At 59.7% G+C, this 27,183-nt stretch overlaps 1 protein-coding gene across 1 annotated transcript; it reads left to right on the top strand.

The window, feature by feature from the left end:
• Positions 1–1,412: 1,412 nt before the first annotated feature.
• Positions 1,413–23,051, top strand: COL6A1 (collagen type VI alpha 1 chain). The gene is made up of 35 exons (XM_088793760.1): positions 1,413–1,651; positions 2,330–2,459; positions 4,635–4,835; positions 5,742–5,901; positions 6,052–6,180; positions 6,276–6,296; positions 6,464–6,484; positions 6,562–6,606; positions 7,428–7,481; positions 7,971–8,015; positions 8,139–8,165; positions 8,386–8,412; positions 8,501–8,545; positions 8,827–8,880; positions 9,075–9,137; positions 9,874–9,936; positions 10,074–10,127; positions 10,224–10,259; positions 10,427–10,489; positions 11,639–11,701; positions 16,223–16,285; positions 16,929–16,991; positions 17,358–17,408; positions 17,560–17,595; positions 18,168–18,230; positions 18,399–18,464; positions 19,049–19,084; positions 19,377–19,413; positions 19,680–19,688; positions 19,799–19,932; positions 20,175–20,284; positions 20,560–20,743; positions 20,823–21,003; positions 21,500–21,529; positions 21,668–23,051. The coding sequence occupies exons 1-35, from the start codon at positions 1,555–1,557 to the stop codon at positions 22,288–22,290; spliced, it is 3,084 nt and encodes a 1,027-aa protein (XP_088649886.1). The 5' UTR covers positions 1,413–1,554; the 3' UTR covers positions 22,291–23,051.
• The last annotated feature ends 4,132 nt before the right edge of the window (positions 23,052–27,183 follow it).

Here is a 27,183-nt window from a genome sequence, read left to right as displayed (position 1 = left end):
GGTCACACTGGTCACACTGGTTGGTCACACACTGTACGAGAGCTGACGTTCAGCAAACTAGCCTTGAGGCCATATACACCTGTCCCTGTGTGAGCAGGGTTGCCTTTGTTCCCATTTACAGAGGGTGTGTGCTGCTGTGTAACATCCTCCCCGCCACACCTGCCCTCTGGGGGATCCATACCCACCGCGCTGGGCCTCTGCCATGTTTCTAGTTCTTCTCCCAAACCTGCAGGGACACCTCTGCAGACCTGGAGCAGCCACGTGAGCAGGTAACAGCCTTGCACACCGACCTGAATCCCGTTTGTTGAACTGGCTGCCACAGCACCAAACCCCAGAGCACAGGAGACATGCCCACGGCACAGCTTGGATGGATTCAGTGGCCGCAAAAGTACATACAACTACTTCATAAAAGCCCCGTAAAGTAAGTGGGGAAAACGAAGAAAATATTGGGAAAACTCCTAGAATAATCACAGTGTCGTGTGACTCCTGAAATTTCTCAAGTGTCCTTATGATGCTTCTACAACATGTGCATGTTTTTAAACTAAACCATTTAGGCTGATACTAGACAAGTATCAACAGCTCCAGCTCCAGGAAAGGTCTTTTGGGACCTTTTATGGGACAGGAGTACGTCTGGCCACATCTGGACCCCACCCACGCAAGGCCTCAAAGATATACAGAGGGTATATCCCCCAAAAATGTACATACATTTTAAGAAAGGAAAGAACTATATTAAAATTATAATACTCAGTATATACCAATAACAAAGATGAGTACAAGTCACGTTTGATTTCTGCAATTACAAGAGGTGCTCAAGGTGGTTGCCATCAGCGTGATTTTAATATAGTCTTTTCCTTTTTAAAAATGTGTATACATTTTTCTGGCACCCCCTGTATATTTATATATTTGTTGACTTGGTTTTCCCACAGTAAAAAATGAAACATCTTTTGCAAATATGTATTTGCCTAAACTGTAAAGAAATATATATATGAAAAATAACTCAGAAATCCGACAGAGCAATGGATTTGAAACATTTAATCCAACAGCATCGTCATTTGTAAAAAGAGGTTATTGTGGGGACCAGTGAACACGCAGACCAATCCCACGTGAAGATGCAGATTGGAACCAGCCGAAAAACGTTCAAGGAAATTCATCTGGGGTTATAGTTCTTTTGCAGACATCTTAAACTCGACTACACTTTCGTCTTACTGGGCATGAGAACCACAGTCCCCATGGACAGGAAATAAATCCTTTAGCAGAGAAGTGTCCTGGGCTCAAAGCTGCTCCAGACACTAGAGACTTTCTTTCAGTGACTCACTCCGGGGCGGGGCAGGAGGAGACCCCGGCCTCTGCAGGCTCCTGGCCACCCAGCCCCTCCTCCCTCCACCCTTCCCTCACTCCCTCTGTCAGCCCCTCCCTTCCTTTCTCCCGCCTACCCTGCCACCCTCCCACCGAGGCTGTACCTCCGGCTGCCGGCAGCGTCGACTTCTCTCTCTGGTCATCGCCAGCCCACCCTGACCCCTGCCCTCGCTCCATGGTGGCACGCAGGCCAGTGACATGAGGTTGGCCCCCGCTCTGCTCCCCCTGCTGCTGCAGGGCTGCTGGACCGCTGCGCAAGACCTCCCACTAGCTGAGAGGGCCATCGCCTTCCAAGGTGAGGGGACCTGCCTCTTGCATCTCTGACTGCTTTTTGTTGCGGGGAAGACGGGCTGGGGGCCAGACGCAACCCGCTGTGATGTGCCAGCAGGACTGGCCTCTTCCCTTGACGTGAGAGCTGCAGATGGGGGGCCTTATGGGGCTGCTTGAAATTCCCCGGCTTGCTGTCCAGGCGCCCCAGCTAGGCCCCTGGGCTCCAGTTACCTCAGGAGAGTTGGGAGTGTCAGGAGGGGCCCTGCTGAGGAGGGTGAACTCCACTTGAGTCACAGGGTCTCAGCCTCGGGAGGCCAGCGCTGTCCCTTCTCTGCCTTGATTAATTCCATTTGACTGCTTGCCTGGCAGTCAGTCAAGATGCATGGTTACCTGCTCTCACGCACCTTTTTCTGAAGCTCATGACCGTTGGTAGTTTTTAATTCAACTTAAACCATAGTGAGAAAGCAGTCTTAGTTGTCCAGACCAGAGCGGGGCTCCCTGCCTTCCAGGAGGGCTGGGGGATGCTCAGGACCCATGCAGGGCTCTCATGGCCACCCCACCGCCTCGCTGGGTGCCAGCTTTTCCGGATGAGGGCGGCTCTGTGCAGCTGGGTGGCTGGGTCAGCTCAGCAGCCCAGAGAGGTGGCTGGTGGGAGCTGAGGGCACAGGGCGTAAGAAGCTGGCCTCTCTCATCCCTGGCCCAGACTGCCCGGTGGACCTCTTCTTTGTGCTGGACACCTCCGAGAGCGTGGCCCTGCGGCTGAAGCCCTACGGTGCCCTGGTGGATAAGGTGAAGTCCTTCACGAAGCGCTTCATCGACAACCTGAAGGACAGGTAGTGCTCCTTGACCTCTCCCTGCACGTCTGAGGCCACTCGGGAGGGCACCACCCACAGGCAAAGCCTGGCCTCAACTTCCCCATCTGAGAAGAGAAGTGTTGGCCTGGCCACTCGGGCCCCTCTCCTCATCCACAGAAGTTCAGATGGGCCAGAGAGGGGTTTGAGATGGAGCCAGCTGGGAGAAGGGGGGGTAAAGGCACGGGCCAGCATGGAGAGCTGAGGGGACAGTGCTGTGCTGTGGGCTCCCGGTACCCCAAATGCAGACGAGGAACCGCATCTCCCAGCCCAAACTGAACAGGTTGAGGGAGTGGCCTGAGGCCCTGTCCAGTGCCTGGAGGGGGCACCCCTCACTGACCACATGGACACTAACAGCTGCCCAGGTGGATTATCAGAGCCTGCGTCTGCACCCAATGTCCCAGCATCCCAGTCAGAGGGCCCTGGAGGGGTCACCAGCTTGGTTCTGGGTTTGGGCATGGCATACTTCATTCATTCATTCATATATCTGATGACTGAAGCACTGGGAGGGTGGGGTGGGGAGAGCCCCCAGCAGTGGGCGTGGCCGAGGACTGGACACACCCACAGTTGAAGGCAGGGCCATGGGGAAGGGGCACAGGTCAGAACCCAACTCCCTCACCTGTGCAGGGTCCCGTCTCTAGTCCCCCCGTCCCTACTAACCCACTGACCCGCTCACCCGAGCCCTGACCGCCCCCTGCAAATGGGGCCCCAGGGACAGAAGGTGCGGCTACCCAACAGCAGAGTGATTTGGGACCCGAAACCCCAACCTCACTTGAAGTGCCCAGGTCCACAGGGCCACGGGACAGCAGGGGCTGTGGAGACGGTGCCTCGAGGAGGGCTCGCTGGGACAGCCATGTGGACCAGCATCCCCCTCCATGTACCTTTGGCCCCTCTCTCAGCCTCCCCGTGCCTCAGTTTCCCCACCTGTGAACTGAGGTAGGCTCCTCTTGTGATTGCTACTGTTAGTATTACCACAGGGGCCTCTGTCACTCCATCAACTGAATGGACTACCAGGCAGGCCACCTACAGGCCCCGGCAGAGCAAACCCCAAGAGCCTCTGGCTCAAGTGCACCGGGCAGAGAGAGGCAGCCAATCAGATCCATGGGGACCCCTCCCCCGTGTCCCGCTTGGAACTGGCCTCTCTGGGTCCTCCCACCGCCATCAGCCCACCCCATTGCAGGGTCTGCCTCCATTGCAGGGTCTGCCCCCATCGCCCCTCCCACCGCCGTCCACACAGGATCTGCCCCCATCGCCCCTCCCCCCGCCGTCCACGCAGCGTCTGCCCCCATCGCCCCTCCCCCCGCCGTCCACGCAGGCTCTGCCCCCATCGCCCCTCCCACCGCCATCCACGCAGCGTCTGCCCCCATCGCCCCTCCCACCGCCGTCCACGCAGCGTCTGCCCCCATCGCCCCTCCCACCGCCGTCCACGCAGGGTCTGCCCCCATCGCCCCTCCCACCGCCATCCACGCAGGATCTGCCCCCATCGCCCCTCCCACCGCCGTCCACACAGGGTCTGCCCCCATCGCCCCTCCCACCGCCGTCCACGCAGGATCTGCCCCCATCGCCCCTCCCACCGCCGTCCACGCAGCGTCTGCCCCCATCGCCCCTCCCACCGCCATCCACGCAGGATCTGCCCCCATCGCCCCTCCCACCGCCGTCCACGCAGGATCTGCCCCCATCGCCCCTCCCACCGCCGTCCACGCAGCGTCTGCCCCCATCGCCCCTCCCACCGCCGTCCACGCAGCGTCTGCCCCCATCGCCCCTCCCACCGCCGTCCACGCAGGATCTGCCCCCATCGCCCCTCCCACCGCCGTCCACGCAGGGTCTGCGGCCCTCCGCCACCCTCCCCTGCCCGTTACCCCACCTGCTTTACTGCAGCAGAGTCGAGGTGATCCCCGGCTGTCTGGAGCCCGGCCCTTCTGACGATGCCCACATGCCCACCCACGCGTGGTCCCCAGGCCAGGGACCCAGCGTCTTAGGTTGGCACAGGAAGTCCAGCCGGAGGCTGGCCCGTTCCTCCTCTGTGGTGGGATGGGGCCCGGCCGTCTGTCCTCCAGTGAAAGGTGGCCGTCATGTGCTGGATGGACAGTGCCCAGGGAGCGGGAGGACTCTCCCGGGTTCCCCAGGGAGCGCCCAGCTCACCCACCGCGTCCGCAGGTACTACCGCTGTGACCGCAACCTGGTGTGGAACGCGGGCGCCCTGCACTACAGCGACGAGGTGGAGATCATCCGCGGGCTCACGCGCATGCCCGCGGGCCGCGACGCGCTCAAGGCCAGCGTCGACGCGGTCAAGTACTTTGGAAAGGGTACCTACACGGACTGCGCCATCAAGAAGGGCTTGGAGGAGCTGCTCGTGGGGTGAGCGCCCCCCGCCCCTGCGCGTGTGGCCCCGCCTGTGGCCTCTGGGGAGCCGCACAGGCCCGGAGTCCCTGGGTGGCGCTCCACCTTCCTGATCTATTCGTGGTCACCCAAGCTCGCCAGACCCCAGGGGCTGCCCACTGGCACACCAAGCTCTGGTGCCCATGAGCCGGCAGGACGAGTCCTAGTGACCACTACCCGGCCTGCCCTTACGGCCACCAAGGGTCTCTCCCAGGGCTGGCCACTGTCTCCTCATCCAGTGACAGTAGAAGGGACCTGAAATGCCCCATCACTGCCTCCCCTTTGGCCAGGCAGAGGATACATCTGCAGTCAGAGACCGAGAGGGTGACACAGTGGGAAGGGACCCCTGTGCGAGCATCAGTGTCCCCAGTGCTGGCTCTGCATGTCACCTGGAGTCTGGGTAGTGCTGAGCAACCAGCAGCTGCCATCCTTAACCCACAGACAGTTGGCTCCTGGCGGTGGCTTAGCTGGGCCACAGGCCCCAGTACCCCCACCACAGGTGGGCACATCTTCAGTCGTCCCCTCCCACTGCCTGTGATGGGGGTCCTATGTCAGGACGCCTCAGGGTGGGTGAGACCCGTGCCTCTCCCCTGGCTGAACGTGCATTTTCCAAGAAAGTCTTTTACAGAAATGTGACCTCATAAAACTTTTCTGTTTGATGTCCGTTTTTATGATCCCACTTTATAGCAGGACCAGCAAAGAGAAACACTGTGCAGTGTGACAGGAAACACCGCTTTGCAGAGCGGTGCTTGGGTCTGGGTCCCCTGCGGGAGTCTGGCCCCCACCCATCACCTCCGATCTCCAGGTCTCGGCTCTAGGGTTCCAGAGGGTCAGAGATGGCCTGAGGGAGCCAGGCCGGGTCTCACCGCTGCCTGCGCCTCACAGGGGCTCCCACCTGAAGGAGAACAAGTACCTGATCGTGGTGACTGATGGGCACCCCCTGGAGGGCTACAAGGAGCCGTGCGGGGGCCTGGAGGACGCCGTGAACGAGGCCAGGCACCTGGGCATCAAGGTCTTCTCGGTGGCCATCACGCCCGACCACCTGGTAGGAGCCCCATCCTGGGCCGTGACGGGTGGGCACAGAGCACGACCTGCGGCCACAGAGGCGCCAGACAGCGGCATGGGGGCGGGGGAGGGGCTCGGGCTCCCAGGCGGCAGCATCCTCGAGGTCACCCTTGTTCCCGTGTCCCCCCAGGAGCCTCGGCTGAGCATCATTGCCACGGACCACACCTACCGGCGCAACTTCACGGCAGCCGACTGGGGGCAGAACCGCGACGCGGAGGAGATCATCAGCCAGACCATCGACACCATCACCGACATGATAGTGAGTGGCCGCTGCGCCCGCCCCGCCCACGTCTGGGCCGGCAAAGCCTGTGGCTGGGAATATAAATTAACTTCACGTTTTCATTTCATTTTCAGAAAAATAATGTGGAGCAAGTGGTAAGATCCCCTCCCACCCCTCCCACCCCCTACTCCCCAGGGCGTCCCCACCAACCCCTTCCTCCCACTGGGGACCGGAGCCAAGCCCTCTGAGCACCTGCAGGCATACGGAGCGCGGTGGCCATGCCCTGGCGTTCTGATGTGTCATTCTGTCCCTTCTCTGGCAGTGCTGCTCCTTCGAGTGCCAGGTAAGTGTGGGCCCCCCGCCCGGCCCTGGGGCTTCTCTGGACACTGTCTTGGGCTGATTGTTGTGTCTGTCTTGCAGCCCGCCAGAGGACCGCCCGGACCAAGGGGTGACCCTGGGTACGAGGTGAGTGGCCGTTCCTACCCCTGCTTAATATCCAGGAGGGAGAGAGGTGTCAAGTGAGCCACAGATGTTAGGGACACAGCAGGACCCCAGGCAGCCGTTCCGAGCACCCACCACTGGGCTGGGTGTGGGTGCAGTGAAGCCATCCCTTTGATGGGCAGATGCCCCACCCGCCAGCCATGGGGAGAGTCCAGCACGGTGACCTCGAGGCCAGTGGAGTGGCCAAGGGCTGGTGTTCAGGGTGGGGGCCAGTCCCACAGCACCCTTGCGCCCTCCCTGTAGTGGAGGAAGTGGCCCTTTCAGAAGGCATCCCCTGAGTGCTTGGCTCCTGGAGATGGGCCTTCCCCGGGGGACAGGGGACGGGCATGTACTTGGGACCCAGGCCAGGGTGGCTCAAACAGGGCAATTTTGAAAATCAAGATTCATTGCCAGTATTTACAACTTGGGACATTGCTCGTGAAAGTCCAGATTTCTAGCTTCTCCTAAAAAATGTCGGCTCCAATGGCCAAGGAGCCCATGGCCACTGACCACTGGAGCAGAGTGGCCTCTCCGCATGGGGTGTTTGTGCCCACACAGCAGCAGGAATGGGGCACAAGACAGAGAAGAAAGATTCAGGGACTTCAGTCTTGCAAGCGGGGCAATGGCTCAGCCTGGAGGGGTGTGAGGGAGGGGATACGTGGACCTGACCTTGAAGACACCAAGACGGGCCACGGGTGCTGGGGAAGGTACCTGAAAACCATGTGAGCAAGTAGGGGTCCCTTTCGCCACCTTTTCAGGAATACACAGGAAATTGTCCCCTAACCTTGATCTGCTTTGTGTTCCAGGGAGAGCGAGGGAAGCCGGGTCTCCCAGGAGAGAAAGGAGAAGCCGGAGACCCTGTGAGTACTGAGCGCCTGGCCCCGAGGGTGGGGACCAGGCTGAGGAAACTTCCAGAAGGGTGGCTGGTTTCTGAGCACCATGGTGCCAGTCCTGAGAGGACACGGTCCCATGGGCAGCAGTGAGAAGCAGCACTACACATCTGTTCCTCCCAGCACACCGCACCAGGCAGGACCCCCAAGTCCCCCCAGCCTCCACACAGGCCCAGCTGCTCTCAGTGGGCAGACGGGGGTTGGACCTCTGCCTCGGCAATCGCCAGTCTCCCCACAACCCAGCCCTGGCTCCTCCTGGGGACTCTTGTGACCTCAGGAGGCCCCAGGAGTGGTGGTGGGGCCTTCACAGCAGGGCTTCTCCCTGGGGTGCCAGCCGGCAGCCTGGCCAGGTCCAGTCTCGCTGGCTGACCAGGCCTGAGTGGAGTGGGGGCCAGGTGGGCTGAGTGGGGGTGCCCTGGCCACCATGGTGTCTAACGCCCCCCTTCCTTTGTGTTCCAGGGAAGGCCCGGGGACCTGGGACCTGTCGGCTACCAGGGGATGAAGGTGCGTCTCCGCCCCTTCCACAGCAGGCTGAGCCTGGGCGGGGCCTGGGCATCACAGCTGTGCCAGGGCCTGGAGCCCTGGGGCACCAGTGACAGACCCCCTTTCCTCCTGTTTGCGGTGTAGGGAGAAAAAGGGAGCCGAGGGGAGAAGGTGAGTGAGGGAAAACTTCGGAGCGTGTCCCTCTGGGCACAGAGCAGCCCCTTCACCGGGACAGGGACGATGTTGCCTGTCCCCAGTATGGGGGGGGCAGCTGGCTGGTGGGCAGTTGGCTGCCATGCCTTTCCCAAGGGGCCTGGGAGGACGTGGGCAATTTCCAGGTAATTCTCTCTGTGCTGGGGTCCCCCCCTCACCCTCCCTCCTGTCTCTGCAGGGCTCCAGGGGACCCAAGGGCTACAAGGTGAGTATGGCGGTGGGGACATGTGTTCTGCCCCATGGGTGGGTGCTGTCTGACCTTCGTCTGACCCTTTGGTCTTTGCCCCTCACAGGGAGAGAAGGGCAAGCGTGGCATTGACGGCGTGGATGGCATGAAGGTAACCCAGGCTGGTGGGGGGTTGGGGGCCAGGGAAGGGATGGTACACAGAGCCAGGCAACTCCCCAGACATGGGCGGATAGGGGCTGTGTGTGGGCACTTCCAGGCACTTGGAGATAGTAGGAAAGGCAGGAGGCATTTCCTGCCAAGCCTGAGGTCCCAGTGGACCCCAAGCTGCCTGGCCAAGCTCAGACCATCTTCTGCAATGGGGCTTTCCTGGGAGGGGAATGGATGACCCAGAGCCTAAAGGCTTGACCCCTAAATCTGCCTTTGTCCTTCCAGGGCGACATGGGGTACCCCGGCCTGCCAGGTTGCAAGGGCTCGCCTGGATTTGATGTAAGTCACTTTCGCTCATGGGTATTTTAAGACTGTAAGTACTCAGTTGTGAACATCGGCTGAAACCCTTCTTGGGACGCTGAGAAGTCCCCAGAGGGCTGTGCCACGTGCAGACCTGCCTTGTAGGCACTTGACTTACATTGGCGCGTGGCCTGATGGCTCCTTTGGACTGACCTCGGCCGTCTTCTCACCAGGGCGTCCAAGGACCCCCCGGGCCCAAAGGCGATGCGGGTTCATTTGGCCTGAAGGGAGAGAAGGTTAGTGACGGAGCCCCTGGGGCTGGCGGGGGGGCTTTGCCACCTACTGAGTGTGGATCAGAAATCCTTGGGAGCAATTCACGGGTCTGAGGGTCAGGCCCTGGGTGAAACATCCCCAGCGATGGGCAGCGCATTTGCCCAAGGGGCGCGCTCCCTGCAGCCCCGAGTCACTGAGCCTCAGATCCGTCCAGCGGTCATCAGGCCCGTGTCTGCAGTGGGCGAGGTGGCCCACGGTGCCCCAGAGATGTCTGCCCAGCCCCGAGCTCGGCGTGGAGTCCCAGAATCCCTCTGCGCCCTTCGGTTACTAAGAAGTCAAAACTTGGGGATCAGCAGTGACGCTGTAGGTGGCAGGTGGGCTGGACAGTGGAGCAGGGACGTAACTAATGGTCTGGGTCCAGCTGGCAGCTGAGTTGTCAGCTGCCTGCGTTTTTCTGGGGACTCTCATCGCCACAGGAAGTGCTGGGGAGACAGAGAAGGAGTGTGGGCTCTGACCCCGGGTCCTAACCTCCGCTGCCTGGTTTGCGTTTTCACCTTCCAGCCCACAGATTTCGGCGCAGGCCCAGAACTGAGTCCGCCAGGGAACTGGTCCTCACTAGTGACAGTGACAGTCCGCTGTCCCTGCCAGGCGTGGGCAGCAAGAGAACCATCAGGCGGGACATGTGTGGAGATGTGGGTGGTGGGGTCACTGGTCCCCCCAGGACAGGCCGGATGTGGCTGACCCTTCTGATCTTTCCAGGGTGGGTCTGGAGCTGACGGGGAGCCTGGGAGGCCAGGGAGCACGGGGCCCCCTGGAGATGAGGTGAGCATACAAGTGCCCCCACACCCACAGTATGGGTGGGGTCCAAGCCCTGGGAGGGGCCGTCAGGGCCAGGGGCCAGCCGCAGCCCCGGGCCCTGGCCGGGCCAGAGATGGATGTGTGTCCACTTGTCTCCTCAGGGAGAGCCAGGAGAGCCAGGGCCCCCAGGAGAGAAGGGCGAGGCCGGCGACGAGGTAAGCGCCTCGTGGCCCCCTGCTCCCTGTTCCTGACACTCAGGCTGGGTTTCTGCCCAAATTAACTAATGCTTCTGTCATTCTTCCCCATCCCAGGGAAACGCGGGACCAGACGGCACCCCCGGAGATCGGGTGAGTCTGCCGGGGTGGCGCCCTGGGACTCCGTGCTCAGGGGTACATGTGGCCGTATGCCCGCTGGGCTCGTCCTGGGGACGGTTGGCCCTGCACCCAGCCTTGAGCCCCCTTCACGCCACTGTGGCAGGGGCTGCAGCCTCCCTTCCCTGCTTCTCTGCACACAGGGCGGCCCTGGGGAGAGAGGACCACGGGGGACCCCAGGTGTGCGGGGCCCGAGAGGAGACCCGGTGAGTCTGAGCCCCCCCCCCCCCCACGCCTGGGAGGGACAGAATGAGGCCAGGCAGGGGTCAGGCTGTCAGAACCACAGGATATGTGCCTCCCAAGTCCCTTTGGGCCCTAGATTTCAGGTGACCCCCACCGTCACCTTCTGTTTTCCCAAAGAGAGTCCCCAGTACAGGAAAGGCAGTGGCCGGTCACCTCAAGGGACGCAGGGAGCCCAGGCCAGCAGGGCTGAGCACCCCAGGTCCTCGGTGAGACAGCCCCCGGGAACTCACACCAACACGCCGTGGGTTTGCCCTGCGAGGTCTTGTCCCATGTGAATGCATTTCCTGTGGGACGACAGTCGTTGTGTCTGTAACGCCTTTCACAGCGGCCCGTTCTGCTTGTCAGGCTTCATGTCTGTCACTTAGCAGCAGGGCTTTCCGTGTGACACGGCTTCCTCAGCCGGCCCCCAGGCCCACACACCTGGCTTTCCTGAGTGCCTGCCTCGCCCCCCACCCCCCAGTACCTGCAGACAGAGCCTGGGCTCTTTTGTCGAATGACTCCTTTGCCAAAGCTCCGACGGCAGGAAGGTTGAGAAGCTGTGGCTGCACAAACCTCGAAGCTGAGAGGCTGGTGGCCCAGTGGCCGTGCTGGGCTTCCTGGGCCCGTGTCAGTGGGAAGGCTTTGCTAGACCCAGAGGGTGGGCACCAAGCACACTCTGTGCCTGGTTTGGGGGTACAGGCCCCACCCCGCTACTCCAGAGTTGGGGGAAAGGATGCTGACCTCCCAACCATAGCTGCCACCACAGACCCAGGGAGGGACGTCAGAGCAGGGATAATGTGGCTCTGAACCCCTGGCAACCCCCTCCCACATCAGGAAATGGGACTGAAGTCCAGGCCCCGCCACCAGCACTCACCCCTGGTGGCTGGCAGTCCCCAGCTCCCACGCACCCCTAATTAGCCCCCCTGGAGGAGAGGCAATGTGACAGCTGCCTGGGACCTCGGGGAGCTGCTGGCCTCATTGCTGGGCCGGGCCTCCTGAAACCACACAAGCCACTCGACGGCCGAGCACGTGGCCACATTGTGGTAAAAACGTGGGAAAGCGTAAGAAGGAGGGACGAGCAAGATGCACTGTGGGTAGTGGCTCTCCCACCTCAACAGCATCTTCCTCCCCAGGGTGAAGCTGGACCCCCGGGTGACCAGGGACGAGAAGGCGCTGTCGGCGTCCCCGGAGACCCGGTAGGAAGCCCGCTGTCTGGGAGGGGCGTCCCTGTGGGGCCAGGCCAGTCTTACGGCATAAACACGCCTGAGCCTGTGGGGAGGTCTCTCTCCTGCAGGGGGTGTGACGTGGGAGACTGCAGGGGTGTGGGGCCGGAGCCAGCTGCCGGGCACTGGGGATGGCTGGGGCGACAGGGTGTGGGCTGGCCAGGGCAGGCCCAGCTCCTGTGCCCCCTGGACGCCCAGCACTCACAGAGGGACCCCTTTTTCATCTGGTGGGCACTGGGCAGGACACGGAGCTGAGTGAGCAGACCCCAGCTCTGTCCTCAGAGGGCATGGGGGTGCCTGACCTGGTGGTTTTAGAGCAGGGCTGTGGGGGGGGGGGGGGCTGGCTGGCAGCAGCAGGGGTTTGAGGAAGCCTGGGGGGTCCTAGGGACTGCCCCACCCGTGGGGCGGGGTCACTGAGGTCTGAGCCCAGGACAAGGCACCACATATTGGAGCCCCCAGGAGATACAAGGGAGGGGGAACTCACTCAGCATTTGGAGCCCAGGTGTGAGATCCTGGCTGGAGGTCAATTTGGGTGTGTCAGTGCATGGAAAGTTCCAGGATTCCTGGGTGTGACACCTTCCAGAGGCCATGCTGAGGGACAGCCTGAGGAAGCAGAGGGTTTGACTCTGCCAGCGGGCTGGGCAGGAGTGGGCAGGCGCGGGAGTCAGGACATGGAGCAGACAGGAAGCTGGGAGTTCTGGGGGGTCTGAGGGCCACCCCGAGGGGCCACCCCATCCCAGGTGTTCTCAGCTCATCATCCTTCAGACTCCTGGCCTGGGGTCACGGGTCCCATCTAGTGGTCCATGAGAGGTTGGGTGACACGCATAGAAGGAAGCCCCCATGGGACCGGTGCCAGTGCCGTGCAAACCTGGGCCAGGGGACAAGCCGTGATTTGTTGAAGGCCACCAGGTCGGTGGCTGGTCTGGGCCAGGTTGTGCTCAGGCACTGGTGGCTTTCTAGAGCTCATGGGGGCAGAGGTGTGAGGGGCTCCACTCGAGCCCAGACCAACCCTGGGGGATGCTGAAGGCAGGGGACACACAGGCCCTGTGAGCCCCCTTCCAGAGCCTGGTCCTGCCCTCGGGGGTGGGCTGTCCAGTGTGGGGACAGACAACACGTACGGAAACATGTGAACATAAACTAAACAGTCTGTGTGGTGAGGACGTCCTGATTGGGAAAAGGGCCGAGCGCCCACTCCCATAGGCAGGTCCAGCCAGGGCCTGGCCCCATCCCGCCGCCGCCACGGGGGTGTGTGGGCCACTGTTCTCAGAAGATGGGGGTGGCACTCCCCGCAGGTCCACACTCCACCCTTCATGTCCAGCCCCAAGTCTTCAGTCACTCGGCTCTGCTTTGGCCTGAGAACACCTTCATCCTCAGTGCTTTCCCTGGGCTGTGCTTTCCTGCCGCTGTCGCTGGGTGACTGTGTTGTCCCAGGCTCCCTGCCAGGGCTCACTGTCCAGAGGGCCGCTGGCCTCTCGCCCTGTCTGTGCTGAGGTGGGCCCGCCGGCCTCAGGCCCCTGGTTGCAGAGCAGGGTTGGTGCTGGCGTGGCCAGGCGCCTCCAGAGCTGAGGGCCTCTCCCCGCCTGAGGGGCCCAGGTCACAGATGGATGCAAGGGGACCCTCGCTCTAGAATCCCCCAGGTGCTCTCAGCCCCACCTGACTCCCCTCCTGAGTGCCGGCTGCTCCTATGATGGGGGTTTGCTGCATGAGTCCCGTTCCTTCCATCACATTCCTATGTCCCTCCTGCTGAGGGGTGAGAGGTCCAGGCAGCCGGGATCAGTAGTGTCTAAGCTGGGCCTAGGGACTTCCCAGTGGGCAGGGGGAGGGGACAGTGGGGTCACAGAGCTCCAGGCAGCGGGCTATGAGATGGGCCGACCTTGGAGGGCTGAGCCTTAGGCTTTGGTGGGGCTTGGCTTGTGGCTTCGAGTTTTTGGTGGCTTTTCTTTTGGAGAAAAATTTGGAATTGGAGTTTTGAGAAAACAGAAGAATTTAAAAGCTAAGAAAGCAGCGGCATCCACAATAGGGCAGAACTGTCTTGCCACTTCTCCTGAGGGAGCATTAGAAGCGTGTCAGAGGCGTGTCAGGCCCATTCCAGGGGGGCCGGAAGGGGCAGGCGAGGCCATGAAGGGATAAGTGGGCTGTCTCCAGGCTCAGGGACCAGCTGAACGGAAAACTTTCCTCGCACTTAATCCCACGTTGAGCCTGCTGGGAGGGGAGCCATGCGTCTGAGCACAGCTGTCCCCATGGGCCTGGGGACCCCGTGGCCATGGAGCGGGAGGCACCTGACATATGACCGCCTTAGAGCTAGGCCTCCACGTTCTTTGGGCCACAGACAGGAAGACGGGGGCTGTCCCACCTGTTTTTGTCTCATGAGAGAGAAATGGTTAAAATCCGTGACCACGTAGAAAAGCAGATCTCTGCCCCTCACCCCACTCCCAGCAGTCATCAGTGGTTAGTTTCTTCTAAAGTCTAGCTTGTTCTAGAATCCTAGGAAAAGCACAGTGTGTGAGAGTGGGTGTAGGCCTGTTGTTTCCACAAGCAGCACGAGACCTGACACTGTCATCCAACTGGGCACTGGGGGTCAGGCAGCCACACAGGCCGCCACGCCGTCTCAGGTTCCTGCTGTTCCACTGGGTAACACTGAATGCCCCTGTCCAGTCCCCTGTCAACACACACCTGGACTGTCGCCAGCATTTTGCTTTACAGAAAAATACTGTGGTAAATACCAACATATGTGTGCCTGTCAGCTCCTCTGTCTCTGCAGCTCTCTGTCCGTCTGTCCAGCGTCCATCACCTACCTTTCTATCATCTGTCATCTGTTATCGTCTACTGTCATTTACCTCTTATTCCCTGTCATCTGTCATTCACGCATTGCCTATTATCTCTCTACCCACCCGTCGTTACCTGTTTATTACGTCATCTCTGTCGTTTATCAGCTATGGTTTATCCACCGTGTGTTAACTGTCTATCCACTTACCCTGCCAGTCACCCGTCCACCCGTCCATTTCACCGTCTACTTGTCTCTGTCATTTATCTGTCATCTCTTTGTCTTCTGTTATCCATTATCCATTCATCCATCCATCTTGAAATACTTATCCAGAATGTAAATTCTTAGCAGCAGAATTTCTTGGCCAAATGGTGTGTGGTGTGTGTATGGTGCGTGCGTATGTGGTGTGTGTGTGTGGGGTAATTGCCAAATATTTGTACTTCTGTAGCCCCAGCTTGTATTCCCCCCAAGAGTGTAAAGTAGAGACTGTGGCCCCACCTTTGCCAATATGAGACATTATCAGACTTGGAACGTGCGTTTCATGTCCTCAGGTGAAAACCGTGTCCTCTCGGGAAAAGCCAAGTGTGGTCTCGGGTGTCACTCTCCTGGACTGTTCACACAGTCGTTCATGTTCCACTGGAGTCCATGTCCCACGCTGAGTGCACGACGCTCTTCTCTGCACTGCAGACATTTTTTCACATTCATGTGTAGGATGTCCTGCTCGTTTACAAGATTGCAAACACGTCCACCCCTCGTGCTGCGTTTTGGCTGATACCTTTGCTTCGTTTTGAATATATATTGTGGGTCAGAGTGAGGTGGGACCCGGCGTGACGTTTCCTGTGAATAGCAAACCTATTGTCACAGTGTACCTTCTCACAAACCTGCTGACCTCATCAGGGCCCTCACGACTCCAGACCCAGCTCATGGTCGGCTCCCACACTAGGTGTCCATGCAGAAGTTTCTGGAAAAACGTGTTTTGCCAAATCCCAAGAAAAAGCAGTTGAGAAACAGAGACCGTGGAGGAAAGGGTTCCAGGTCTTATGTAGTGTGTCCACCGCATAGGGGCACCCCCCCTCCCTGCCAGTGGGTACACCAGTGCTGCCCACAGGAGTGGATGTGGGGAGGCCGGCTGGTCCCAGGAGCTTCCTGCTGACGCAGCTCTGCATAGACGCTGCCCAGAGTTTGGGGGTCATCGTTTCCTGTTCCTGGGGGAGCTCTAGTGGGGTCCTGCAGGTGCCATCACACAGCCTCCAGCCTCCCATCGGCCTGGCCTAGGACCTAGACAAGCTATTTGCATCCACCCCGTGCCCTTTTTCGTGTCCCAAGGTGGGCAGGGCCCAGACTGTGACCCTGAGTTGGGGCTGCTGGTCCTCGCAGCCAGCATCCCGGTGTGTGACGCTGACGCTGCCTGGTTGTGGCTGCTGGCTGGCTGATGGGACAGTTGTGAGGGGACCACATCCAAAGGCCTTGCCGGAAGCACCAAGCTAAGGGCAGGGCCCACGCACAGGCGGCTGAGTGCAGGGTCACCGTGGTCCCTGAGCGGTGCCTCCTTGGCCGTCTCCCTCCTGCCTGGCTGGGGGAGCCTGGGATGTGCCTGAGACAAGACCTTGGGCCAGAAGGGCCGGTGTTGGCCTCCAGCGAGGGGCAGAGATGCAGCCAGATGGCAAGTGGGGTCAGCAGGGCTGCGTGGGGCGGACAGGGTCCAATGGGGAATGTCCATTTCTCTGCAGGGTGACGCAGGCCCCCCTGGACCTAAAGGGTACCGAGGTGACGAGGGGCCCCTGGGGCCCGAGGTGAGTAACCCCCAGCCCCCGCCCCCCTCCCCTGCACCAGCACTGTGGTAGGACAGGCCCCTGTGTCACTGTCACATAGAAACATTTCATTTCATCTTGTGATCTGTGTGACTTTTAAACATTTGGAAAATGCAGAAAAAAATAAGAGAATGGAAATCTAAAAGGGTGCCTACCAGCCAGAGATCCACAACAGGAACATCTTGGCTTATTCCAACTTCTTTTTCTGGTGTTGCGTGTCGTGCCTTATAAATTTGCCTCACAGTTTTGTTTTTTTCATTACGAGCATTTTCCTAAAACCTTAACAATTTTCAAAACGTTGACCTGTGCTTTGAATGGCCGTTCACGCCTGTGGGTGGCTCCACCCATCTCTCTGAACACCTGCGTCGGGCTCCAGGCTGGTCAGGATGCCCATGGGTCCTCATTCGTTTCTGGTCACACCCTAGGTGCCCTGGGGGGGGGGTCGCGGGCAGCAGGAGTGGACTGTGAGCCCCAGGGCTCCTGTCCTGCTCAGCCTGAGGACCACTGGCAATCTGCTTTTTATTTCATCCTCCCTCCGATTCTCCGCTAAGAGGCGTCTGAGCCAGTGTCTCTCGTCACTCAGATGCCCACTTACTCTCCCCACACCCTCCCCTCTCTTCCTCAGGGTGCCAGAGGCGCCCCTGGGCCCGCGGGACCCCCCGGAGACCCTGGGCTGATGGGCGAAAGGGTGAGTGATGGGCCCGGGCCCTGGAGGGGCTGACGCCTGGCTGCACGAGATCTTGGGAAGCCCTGGGTTCGAGCCCCGGGCTCATGGGGTCTAACTGAGGGAACTGGCCAGTGACTGGACAAGGAGCACCCTTCACAGGCAGCTGAGCCCTCTGTCTGCGGTCACCACGGGCACTGAGCGCGGGGCCACTTTACCACCCACCTGGCTGGAGGTCTGGGGAGAAGTGCATGGGACCCTCAGGGCAGTCCAGGCTGGGAGACACCTTCCAGGCTGAGGGACCCTCGGTGCCACTCCTGTGCCCACACTGTCCAGAGGTGTCCCTGGCCTGGGTGGTCCCCAGAGTGACAGGAGGGTCTGCTCCACCAGGGTGAAGACGGCCCCCCTGGAAACGGCACCGAGGGCTTCCCCGGCTTTCCCGTGAGTGTCCCCAACCCCTGCCCCTTCACACCCTTTGTCCAGCTGGGCATACCTGGGCTGGCCGGCAGGTTGGACCCAGGCATTGGTGGCTGGGATTGTCCACTGGGGCCCCGGGTCACAGCCTGGTGTGACGGCCCTGCCTTCCCTGCAGGGCTATCCGGGCAGCAGAGGCCCTCCTGGGATAAACGTGAGTACACCCCCCCCATCGGGCTGCTGGTGCACCACGCACACGTGCAAACACATGCACCACGCACACACGTGCAAACACATGCACCACGCACACACGTGCAAACACATGCACCACGCACACACGTGCAAACTCACATGCCCTTGGCCCAGGCTCTTCGCCAAGGTCCTTCCCATGTGTCTCTGTTGATGGGGGTCTCCATACGGCCTGGGCTGCACCTGGGAGCAGGGTCGCAGCCCAAGCCCCCCCAAACCTCAGGGTGTCCTCTGGCCTGTCCTCGGCCTCAGTTTCTCCCCAGGAACTGTGTACCAGGAGTGGGGGTGGGGCAGACAGTGTCTCTTTTACCTTTTCCTTTTAAAACTTGTGCTCCTAAAGAAGGAAACAAAATGCATATAAATGTGCCTCAGTAAATTTGGTTTAAAATAGGAAACTCTGAAGAGAAGGAGCAGCCAGGTGCTTCAGGTGGGCCCAGCCACCCGCCATCGAGGGGCCCGGCTGAGCACCTGTGGAGACGTGGGCTGGATCCCAGGACTCTGCACCCCACTAACCACATGCTCCCCTGTCACCTGCAGGGCACTAAAGGCTACCCCGGCCTCAAGGGGGATGAGGGAGAAGCTGGGGACCCTGGAGAGGATGTGAGTGCAGCCCCACCTGGATGTTGTGACATACCGAGTTGGCCTCAGCCTCTGGGGCTGCAGCCACTGAGGGTCTGGCAGGGAGGCAGCCGAGTGCCATTGGACAGGAGATGGGGGGCAGGAGGGATGGACATGTGGCTGTCTGTGACACGTGCTGTTTCCTTCTAGAACAATGACATTCCACCCCGTGGTGTCAAAGGTGCAAAGGGGTACCGGGGCCCCGAAGGCCCCCAGGTGAGTGGTGGCAGGGAGGCCCAGGCAGGGTGCGTGGGGTGCACCTGGGACTCAGGCTGCAGCGGGTGGAGGAGGGGGTGGGAATTCAGGGCGCCAGTCTCTGGGGAAGGCCTGGGAAGGTTGGAGCTTTGACAGGTAGTATCGGAAGGAACAGACAGTTCCGAGGGTCGCACTGAGGGTAGTGAGCGGGGAGCAGAGAAGTCACCAGGTGCCAGTCGCAGGAGCACAGAAAACCCAGGTCTGGGGCCTCTGCCCAGTGAGGTGGTGCCGTTGGATTGAACGGAACACTCTACCTGGGCAGTGAGTGTGGGTAAGCCCCACACAGGTTCCTGGCCAGCCCACCCCCTGGCCACCAGGAAAGGGACTGTGTTGTTGGACAGTTTGTCACATTGTGGATGGCAGTTACTGGCTGTCCTCCAGCCCTATAATGTGCAGAAGCCTCGCTGCCTCTGGCGTTCACGGGGCTTCTGATGGGAGGTGGGCTCACGAGGGCCGAGTGGGGGCTTGCCAAGACCTCCCGTCACACCTGCAGTTCAGGTAGTGACCAGGGCCCTCCAGCCTTTCTTCCATTCTTTCTCTGACAGGGACCCGCAGGACACACAGGACCACCAGGACCGGATGTAAGTGGGTGTCTGAGTGTCCTCAGGGATCGAGCACTCTGGCCAAGGGCTGGGAACCCATGGCAGCCATAGGGGGACACATGATGGCCACATGTCAGTGACCACAGCAGGTGCCCATGCCCTGGAAGCAGAGGCCTACAGGCAGAGCAGGGCACACTCTGAAAGTGAGAGCCCCCGGCCCACCCCAAGCCCAGCTGTGATCCCAGGGGAGAGTGACCCAGAAGGTGGGGCCGCCCTGGCTGGACAGTGGGCCAGTTCAGCCCATTGTACAAGTGTCTCGTCCCCTCCCCAGGAATGCGAGATTTTGGACATCATCATGAAAATGTGCTGTGAGTGTCCCCATCTTTGAATAAATGTCTTAATCGGACAGAACACACCGCGTTGGTGCCCTCACGGGGGGAGGAGAGCAGGAGGGGCGGGTGTGTCCCACTGCAAGAGTCTCCCTGGGGACGGGCCACTCTCACCCCCCCCACTAGCCTCCTCCTTCCACCAGGAAGTGGCCAGGAACTGGGTCAGGGAGGTGGGGGAGCTGGCGGGAGGGTTTATGTGACTGGGGTCTCCATGTCACCTAATCTCCTCTTTCCCCTCTTCCCAGCTTGCTGTGGTGAGTGTCCCGATTTAAGCTTTGGGTGGACTGCCCCCGTGGGTGGTGGGGCCATGCCCTCCTCAGTGCAGGCTCAGGACAGCCACTGGCACTGCGCCCACCCCCCTCAGAGTGCAAGTGCGGCCCCATCGACATCCTCTTCGTGCTGGACAGCTCCGAGAGCATCGGGCTGCACAACTTTGAGATCGCCAAGGACTTCATCATCAAGGTCATCGACCGGCTGAGCCGGGACGAGCTGGTAAAGGTGCGTCTGGCTCCGGCCCCCGCTCTGGGGAAGGGGGTTCCTGGGACGCGGGGGTCTGTCCTGACACCAGGCTAGAGAGGGGATGGGTCCTGGGGCCATGGGAGATGGGGCACTGTGTTTCTCAAAAGCCAGAACCCCAACCCAACAGCATGAGTCACCCCCAGGTCTGGCCTGGGACAGACGGTGGGTGGAGGGCAGCTGGGCACCTGAGGTCGTGCCTGAGCTCACCTCGGTGCCTGCAGTTTGAGAACGGGCAGTCGCACGTGGGCGTGGTGCAGTACAGCCATAACCAGATGCAGGAGCATGTGGACATGAGGGACCCCAACATCAGGAATACCCAGGAACTCAAGGAGTAAGACTGTGCCCTCAGCTGCCTGCAGCACAGCGGCCCCGGCCTGACCCCTGGCCCCAGCGCTGACCCTGTACCTGAGCTGGGCCCAGGCCTGACCCCTGACCCCAGCACTGACCCTGTACCTGACCTGGGCCCTACCCTGACCCCTGGCCCCAGCACTGACCCTGTACCTGATGTGGGCCCTACCCTGACCCCTGACCCCAGCGCTGACCCTGTACCTGACCTGGGCCCGGGCCTCGCCCCGGCCTGGTGCTGACAGTGCTGTGACCCCGCAGAGCCATCAAGAAGCTGCAGTGGATGGCAGGCGGCACGTTCACGGGCGAGGCCTTGCAGTACACCCGGAGCCAGCTCCTGCCACCCACCACGAACAACCGGATTGCTCTGGTCATCACAGACGGCCGCTCGGACACCCAGAGGGACACCACCCCGCTCAACGTGCTCTGCGGCCCCGACATCCAGGTGGCCACACTGCCACACGCACAGCCTGGAGTGTGGGGCGCTCTCCTCGGGGCCCCACTGACGCTGCCCTTCCCGGCAGGTGGTCTCCGTGGGCATCAAGGACGTGTTTGGCTTTGTCGCGGGCTCGGACCAGCTCAATGTCATTTCCTGCCAAGGCCTGGCACCTGGAGGCCGGCCGGGCATCTCGCTTGTCAAGGAGAACTACGCTGAGCTTCTGGAGGACGCCTTCCTGAAGAACATCACCACCCAGATCTGCATAGGTGGGCGAGGGGTGGGGGCAGCCGAGGCCATGCAGGTGCTGACTGACAGCCAGAGTGCAGGGGTCAGACTGGGGCCCTCGCCCCAGCCAGTGAGCGCGCTGTCAGCATCAGGGGGGACAGCGGGGCACGGACAGCATGTCACAGGGTATCTGACCGGCAGACATTCCTCTCTCCTCTCTGGGCCTTGGTTTCCCCCTTTTCAGAAGAGTCAAAACTGCCCCCCCCTCACTGGGATGGTGTGAGGACCACGAAGCGGTGCTGGAGGGCGGTTCCATTACCTGAAAGCCCCGCCGTTGAATAAGGGCGCACCCCTTCCTTGTGGGGTGGAGGGGATCAGGCGGGGGGCTGCCCACGTGTCCAGGAGCGCCACCCGTGTGCATGGCCACACCGCACCTGCCATGGACACACCCCAGTGTCACCGCGTTGGGGTTTCACACGGCGGGGCGGTCCCTCCGGTCACTGGCTTCATGCCGATGGGGGTCTTTCTGTTTTACAGACAAGAAATGTCCAGATTACACCTGCCCCAGTGAGTACCGGGTGTGGTCAGGGCGCTGGTGGGGGCGCCCATGGGGAGGGTGGGCGACGTCGAGAGTCGGGTGGGGCCGGTCCCCGCGGCCGGGGGGGGGGGGGGGGGGCACTGATTGCCCCCCCCCCCCCCCCGCAGTCACGTTCTCCTCCCCCGCCGACATCACCATCCTGCTGGACGGCTCGGCCAGCGTGGGCGGCCACAACTTCGAGAGCACGAAGCGCTTCGCCAAGCGGCTGGCGGAGCGCTTCCTGGCGGCCGGCCGGGCGGACCCGGCGCAGGACGTGCGCGTGGCCGTGGCGCAGTACAGCGGCCGCGGGCAGCAGCGCCCGGAGCGCGCCGCCCTGCGCTTCCTGCGCAACTACACGGTGCTGGCGGGCGCCGTGGACGCCATGGGCTTCCTCAACGACGCCACCGACGTCGGCGACGCCCTGGGCTACGCGACGCGCTTCTACCGCGAGGCGTCGTCGGGCGCCGCCAAGAAGAAGCTGCTGCTCTTCTCGGACGGCCACTCGCAGGGCGCCACGGCCGCCTCCATGGAGAAGGCCGCGCAGGAGGCGCAGCGCGCGGGCATCGAGGTCTTCGTGCTGGCCGTGGGCCGCCAGGTGAACGAGCCGCACCTCCGCGTCCTGGTCACGGGCAAGGCGGCCGAGTACGACGCGGCCTACGGCGAGCGCCACCTGTTCCGCGTGCCCAGCTACCCGGCCCTGCTGCGGGGCGTCTTCTACCAGACGGTGTCCAGGAAGGTGGCGCAGGGCTAGCCCGCCGCCCCCTGCAGCGAAGGGGCGTGGGACCCGCGCTTCCTGACTGGCCCTGTTCGCTGGATGTTTTTCAGGGAAAAGCTTGGAAAGCCTCCGTGTGTTTCTCCTGCCCTGCAAGTGGGGTGTCTGCGCCCCGTCCTGGGATTCTGTGTCCCCCCCTCCCCAGAGCTGAACCCGCCTCTCACACAGCGAAGCCTGAAGCCTCCTCTCTCTCTCCTTTCTGGGTGTCAGTTGTGCACCGTCCCCCCTCCCCGCCCCACCCCTTCGCTAATCCCACAAAGTCCTTACTTCATTCACACATACAAAGTCTACCGGTTAAATTCATGTGAGGTCGCAGGCTTTGTTTTGCTTCTGGAATTGAGTCGATACCTTAGGAGGGGCTCCTCACTCACTGCCCGGACCTTGGTTCCCGCAGCCTCGGCCGAGAGGACAGGGCAGCGGCCACGTGGACAGCGTCTCTAGGGAGCGGCACAAAATGGTGTCTGTCTCCTACCCACCCCCCTCGTGACCTCGCAAACCCCCAGAACAAAGGTGCTATCCTGTCCGTCCCTACCCATCTACAGAGTGGCCTGGGCACCCGGGCCATCCGGTGGCACAAAGTGATGTGTTTTCTTAAAAACAAGCCAAAGCTCTTCTTCCTCAAGGGAGAGGATGGGTCTGCATTTCATTGAAGACCCTTTGTTAGTTTTACTCCTTCCTGTGTCTTTTATTCAACTATGTCTAAGTCAGCAAATTTTCCAAATAAAGGTTTTCACTCTTTTCTCCATGGTCGTCTTTCCCAGGAGTTAGAGTCCCTGGTGTGTGTGCACCTCACGCCAACAAGAGGATTGAGGAGGTTAGGGGGCCACTGGGGTGCCCGCCAAGACAGGCTCCTGTCTTGGCCTGACTCCGCCCTTCGACACCGCTCTCTGCGTCTGGGGAAGATGGTGACATGAGTGCCATCTGTAGATGGGGAGCAGCAGGAGAGGCCCTGACACCCTGGGCCACGGAGTCAGAAACGGGTTTGGTCTCAGGCCTGGGAGAGTTGCCCAGATCCAACAAGATAAAGCCCTGAGAGCCACATCTGGCACCAAAACCCTGGGAGTTCTGGAGGGGGGTGGGGCCCCAGGAGGCCCCGTGGGAAGACACCCTGGATATTTAGCCTCATGTCTGCCCCATCAAGGGGCACGGGCCCCTACCTCAGGAAGGGTGGAGGGGGAGGGGGACTCTGAGCCTGCTCAGATTCCCAGTGAGGAAATGCACAGCCATTGGAATCCCAGTGCCCATCGCTCCCTGGCAGGGCTGTGGGGGGACATTGGAGGAGATGGGGTCCAGCTGTCTCGGTCAGTGGGTAACAGAGGGCACAAGTGCAAGACACGACATCCATGGCATCAGCCAGGAGAAGTGGGCAGCGAGGCCTCCATGTGGTCCTGGCTGGGAGGGAACCTGGCATGTCCCTCGGGTGGGGCCACTGATGCCTGGGGGCTGAGGGAAGGGATTCCCCTCTGTGGGGACAGAGCCCCAGAGAGTAGTTTGCAGGCTCTCGGCCTCACGTGGAAAGGTGCTGGCTCGGCTGTGGCCGGTTGGCTGATTGGCCGCTGGTATAACTGCTGCGGCTACAGAGGAGAGCCAAGGACTGCCGAGGATTGCCGAGGATTGCCGAAGAGCCGAGCAGAGCCGAGGAGAGCCGAAGAGAGCAGAAGGGAGGAGAGGAAGAGAGTCGAAGAGAGTGGAGGAGAGTCGTCGGTCGGTTGGCGGAAAGGCTGACGGCAGGTCGCGCGTCCGGTGGGCCCAGCCTCCAGTGAGACCATAGTGGTATGACTCCCCTACCTATGGCTCCGTGGGTGTTCCTTTTCGGCCTCACCATATCCTGCGTTCTTGTGTGGGGAGCGGGAGCAGAGACCCTGCAGGCCGCCCCGCCTGAAAAATGGCGCAGCGAGCAGGGTCTCCCGCACGACACCCTCACTCAAATGCTACACAACATGTGGCCGTGAGAGCCGAGCTGCAAGAAAGCCAGCGGTGGGGCAGGGGACAAGGTGCTTGATCCTCTGTGATTCCTGCGGACAGCAGCACCCCCACGTAGAATTAGTGCACGTCAGGCACCATCTCTGGAGGGGTGCACGGGGACACCTCATCTTAGCCCCTGGATTCATGTCAAGCAGACGTGCTAGGAACCAGACAGAAACTGACAGTGGGGTCAGTTTTCCTTGGCTGGGCCATCATCCATGGGGCCTCCTCATGTGCCCAGCCACCCCTGTGAGCCCCCAGTCTGAAGGGGTCCCCACAGCAGGGAGCAGCTTTCCCAAGTTATGTGACCTTCAGCCAGTCATCTGCCCCTTCACCTCAGTTTCCTCAACTCCAAAATGGGAGCGTAGCAGCACAGTGTCCGCCTGAGAGAGTTGTGGTGGGCCGTCTCCTCACCTGAGCAGACATCACACCCCTGTCTGTTTTGGGCCTCTGGGATGCGTTCACGGTGGGAGGCCAGAGGGCTGGCAGGCAAAGGGCGTCTTGGGGGCGGCCTGGACCCCGCCACTGCCCTCAGGCTCCCTCCTCTGCTGCCAATTCAGGTGGGTCTGGGGTTTCTCTGGGCCCGCCTTGGGGTGGCCACCCTAGGCACTGCTTTCTGAAGGAAAGTGAGAATCAAAAATAGCAAGTCCCCTTTAAGAAGGGACCACGCCTTTAATCCATCTGTGACTCATCTCTAACTGGAATCATTTCTCTAACTGGAATCAGCTGGCTGAGAAGGCAAGTCCGAATGAAATCAGCCACACTTTCCTCCATGCTGCCCTTGTCAGTGCCTCGCCTCCCCACACCCACCAGGAAAAGATAAGGGTCCTCTTCATTCTGCGGAACTCGATTTTTAAAAATATGCCATGAAGGAAACCTGTGGCCTGCCACACCTGTGTCCCCTCCAAGTTTATAAAAGCAGTATTTTAGATCACGGCGCCCCCTTCCACCCAACCCAGAATTGCAGGGGGCACTGCCCAGGCCCTACACACCCCCTTAGGAGCCTTCATTTGCAGTTCCTTCCTCCTCCCCAAAGGGGGGTCCTCCAAGGGAAGGGGGACCTGTGGGGTCCCAGGGAGTGCTCAGGAAGGTCCCTCCACCCCCACCTGCTCACCTATCAGGTCAGCCCCCCGCTGATCCTGGAAGGTCCCCAGGATCCATCTGCCTGTCCTGGGGATGTGCATGGGATATTCAGTCCACCCATAATCCATCCATGTGTTAGGGGCTGTCAGAGTCCCCGGGACTGTTTGGTTAATGATAGCTTCTCCTGTACCTTTGTTTGCAAGTACAGGCCTGTGTGCTGGGCCCGGCAGGTCGTGACCTCTGGCCTGGGTCAGTTGTCACCCAGGCTGTGCCGTGGGTTCTGGAGGACCACTGACCAGCTGCACCCTGCTTTCTTTGCTTTTTGTGAACATTTGTCTGTCGTCCTTTCACTTTTAATTTCTCAAGATGCATCGTCTCAGGTGCATGCTTTGTAGACAGCCTGTGGCAGCATTTTTCAGCCATTCTGATAGCCCTTGCTTTTTCTGATAAAAAAAAATCAAACATTCCCATTTATTACTACAACTGATATTGGGTCTTTCTATACATTTTTTATGCTACGGATATGCAGGAAGGAACATTTTTCCACCTGTAATTTTGAAAGCACATGGGAGGTGCATGTGTGGGGGCTGTTGACCATACAGTTCTCTGGCTGAGACCCTCGGGAGCCAGCCCTGCCCAAGGGGTTTCTAGGCCAGAGTCCCCACCTTCAGGTCTGGCAGCCACTTTCAAAAGAGATGCTGGTCAATAACTTACAGTGGGGTATAGACAGTCTGCTCAATAAATGGTGCTGGGAAACCTGGACAGACACGTGCAAAAAAATGAAGCTGGACCACCTCCTTACACTGTATACAAGAATAAATTCAGAATGGCTTAAAGACTTAAATGTAAGATCTGAAACCGTAAAATTTCTAGAAGAAAATATAGGAAGAAAGTTTACAGACATTACCCGGAGTAAGATTTTTATTGATATATCCCCTCGGGCAAGGGAAATAAGACAAAAAAATAAACATGTGGGATTACATCAAACTAAAAAGTTTTTTCACAGCAAAGGAAACCATCAATAAAGCAAAATGGGATCCCACTGAATGGGAGAAGACATTTGCCAATGATATATCCGATAAGCAGTTAATATCCCAAATTTATAAAAAACTCACTCAACTCAACTCCAAAAAAACAAACAACCCAATTAAAAATTGGGCAGAGGACATGAAGAGACATTTTTCTAAAAAAGGACATACAGTTGGCAAACAGACATATGAAAAAATGCTCAACCTCACTAACCACCAGAGAAATGCAAATAAAAACCACAATGAGATACCATCTCACCCCAGTCAAAATGGCTATCATCAATAAATCAACAAACAACAAGTGCTGGAGAGGATGTGGAGAAAAGGGAACCCTTGTGCACTGTTGGTGGGATTGCAGATTGGTGCAGCCCCTATGGAAAACAGTATGGAGGTATCTCAAATCTGAAAATGGAACTACCTTATGATCCAGCAATCCCACTCCTAGGTATCTATCCGGAGAAATCCAAAACACTAATTCAAAAAAATGTATGCAGCCCTATGTTTACTGCAGCACTATACACAATAGCCAAGACATGGAAACAACCGAAATGCCCCTCGGTAGGTGACTGGATTAAGAAACTGGTACATTTATACAATGGAGTATTACGCAGCCATAAAGAAGAAAGAAATCTTACCATTTGCAACAATATGGATGGACCTAGAGAACATTATGTTAAGTGAAATAAGTCAGACAAGAAAGACAAATACCATATGATCTCACTTATATGTGGAATGGAAAGAAAAGAATAAATGAATGAACTAATCAGAAACAGTCTCAGAGACATAGAAGAAAAAC

This window comes from Rhinolophus sinicus, chromosome 17 (genome assembly GCF_057876585.1).
Source record: "Rhinolophus sinicus isolate RSI-liver-muscle chromosome 17, RSI-T2T, whole genome shotgun sequence".
In the NCBI taxonomy this organism is placed as follows: domain Eukaryota; kingdom Metazoa; phylum Chordata; class Mammalia; order Chiroptera; family Rhinolophidae; genus Rhinolophus; species Rhinolophus sinicus.
Note: the sequence above shows the minus strand (reverse complement) of the source record. Positions and strands in the feature narration are given on the sequence as shown.

What these genes read in the sequence shown, in the direction of transcription:
- COL6A1 (XM_088793760.1), top strand. Translation starts at nt 1,555, where the DNA reads ATGAGGTTGGCCCCCGCTCTGCTCCCCCTGCTGCTGCAGGGCTGCTGG. An exon ending in ATCGACAACCTGAAGGACAG is followed by an intron (nt 2,460 to 4,634) that starts GTAGTGCTCCTT and finishes CCGCGTCCGCAG; the next exon opens with GTACTACCGCTGTGACCGCA. An exon ending in CCATCACGCCCGACCACCTG is followed by an intron (nt 5,902 to 6,051) that starts GTAGGAGCCCCA and finishes GTGTCCCCCCAG; the next exon opens with GAGCCTCGGCTGAGCATCAT.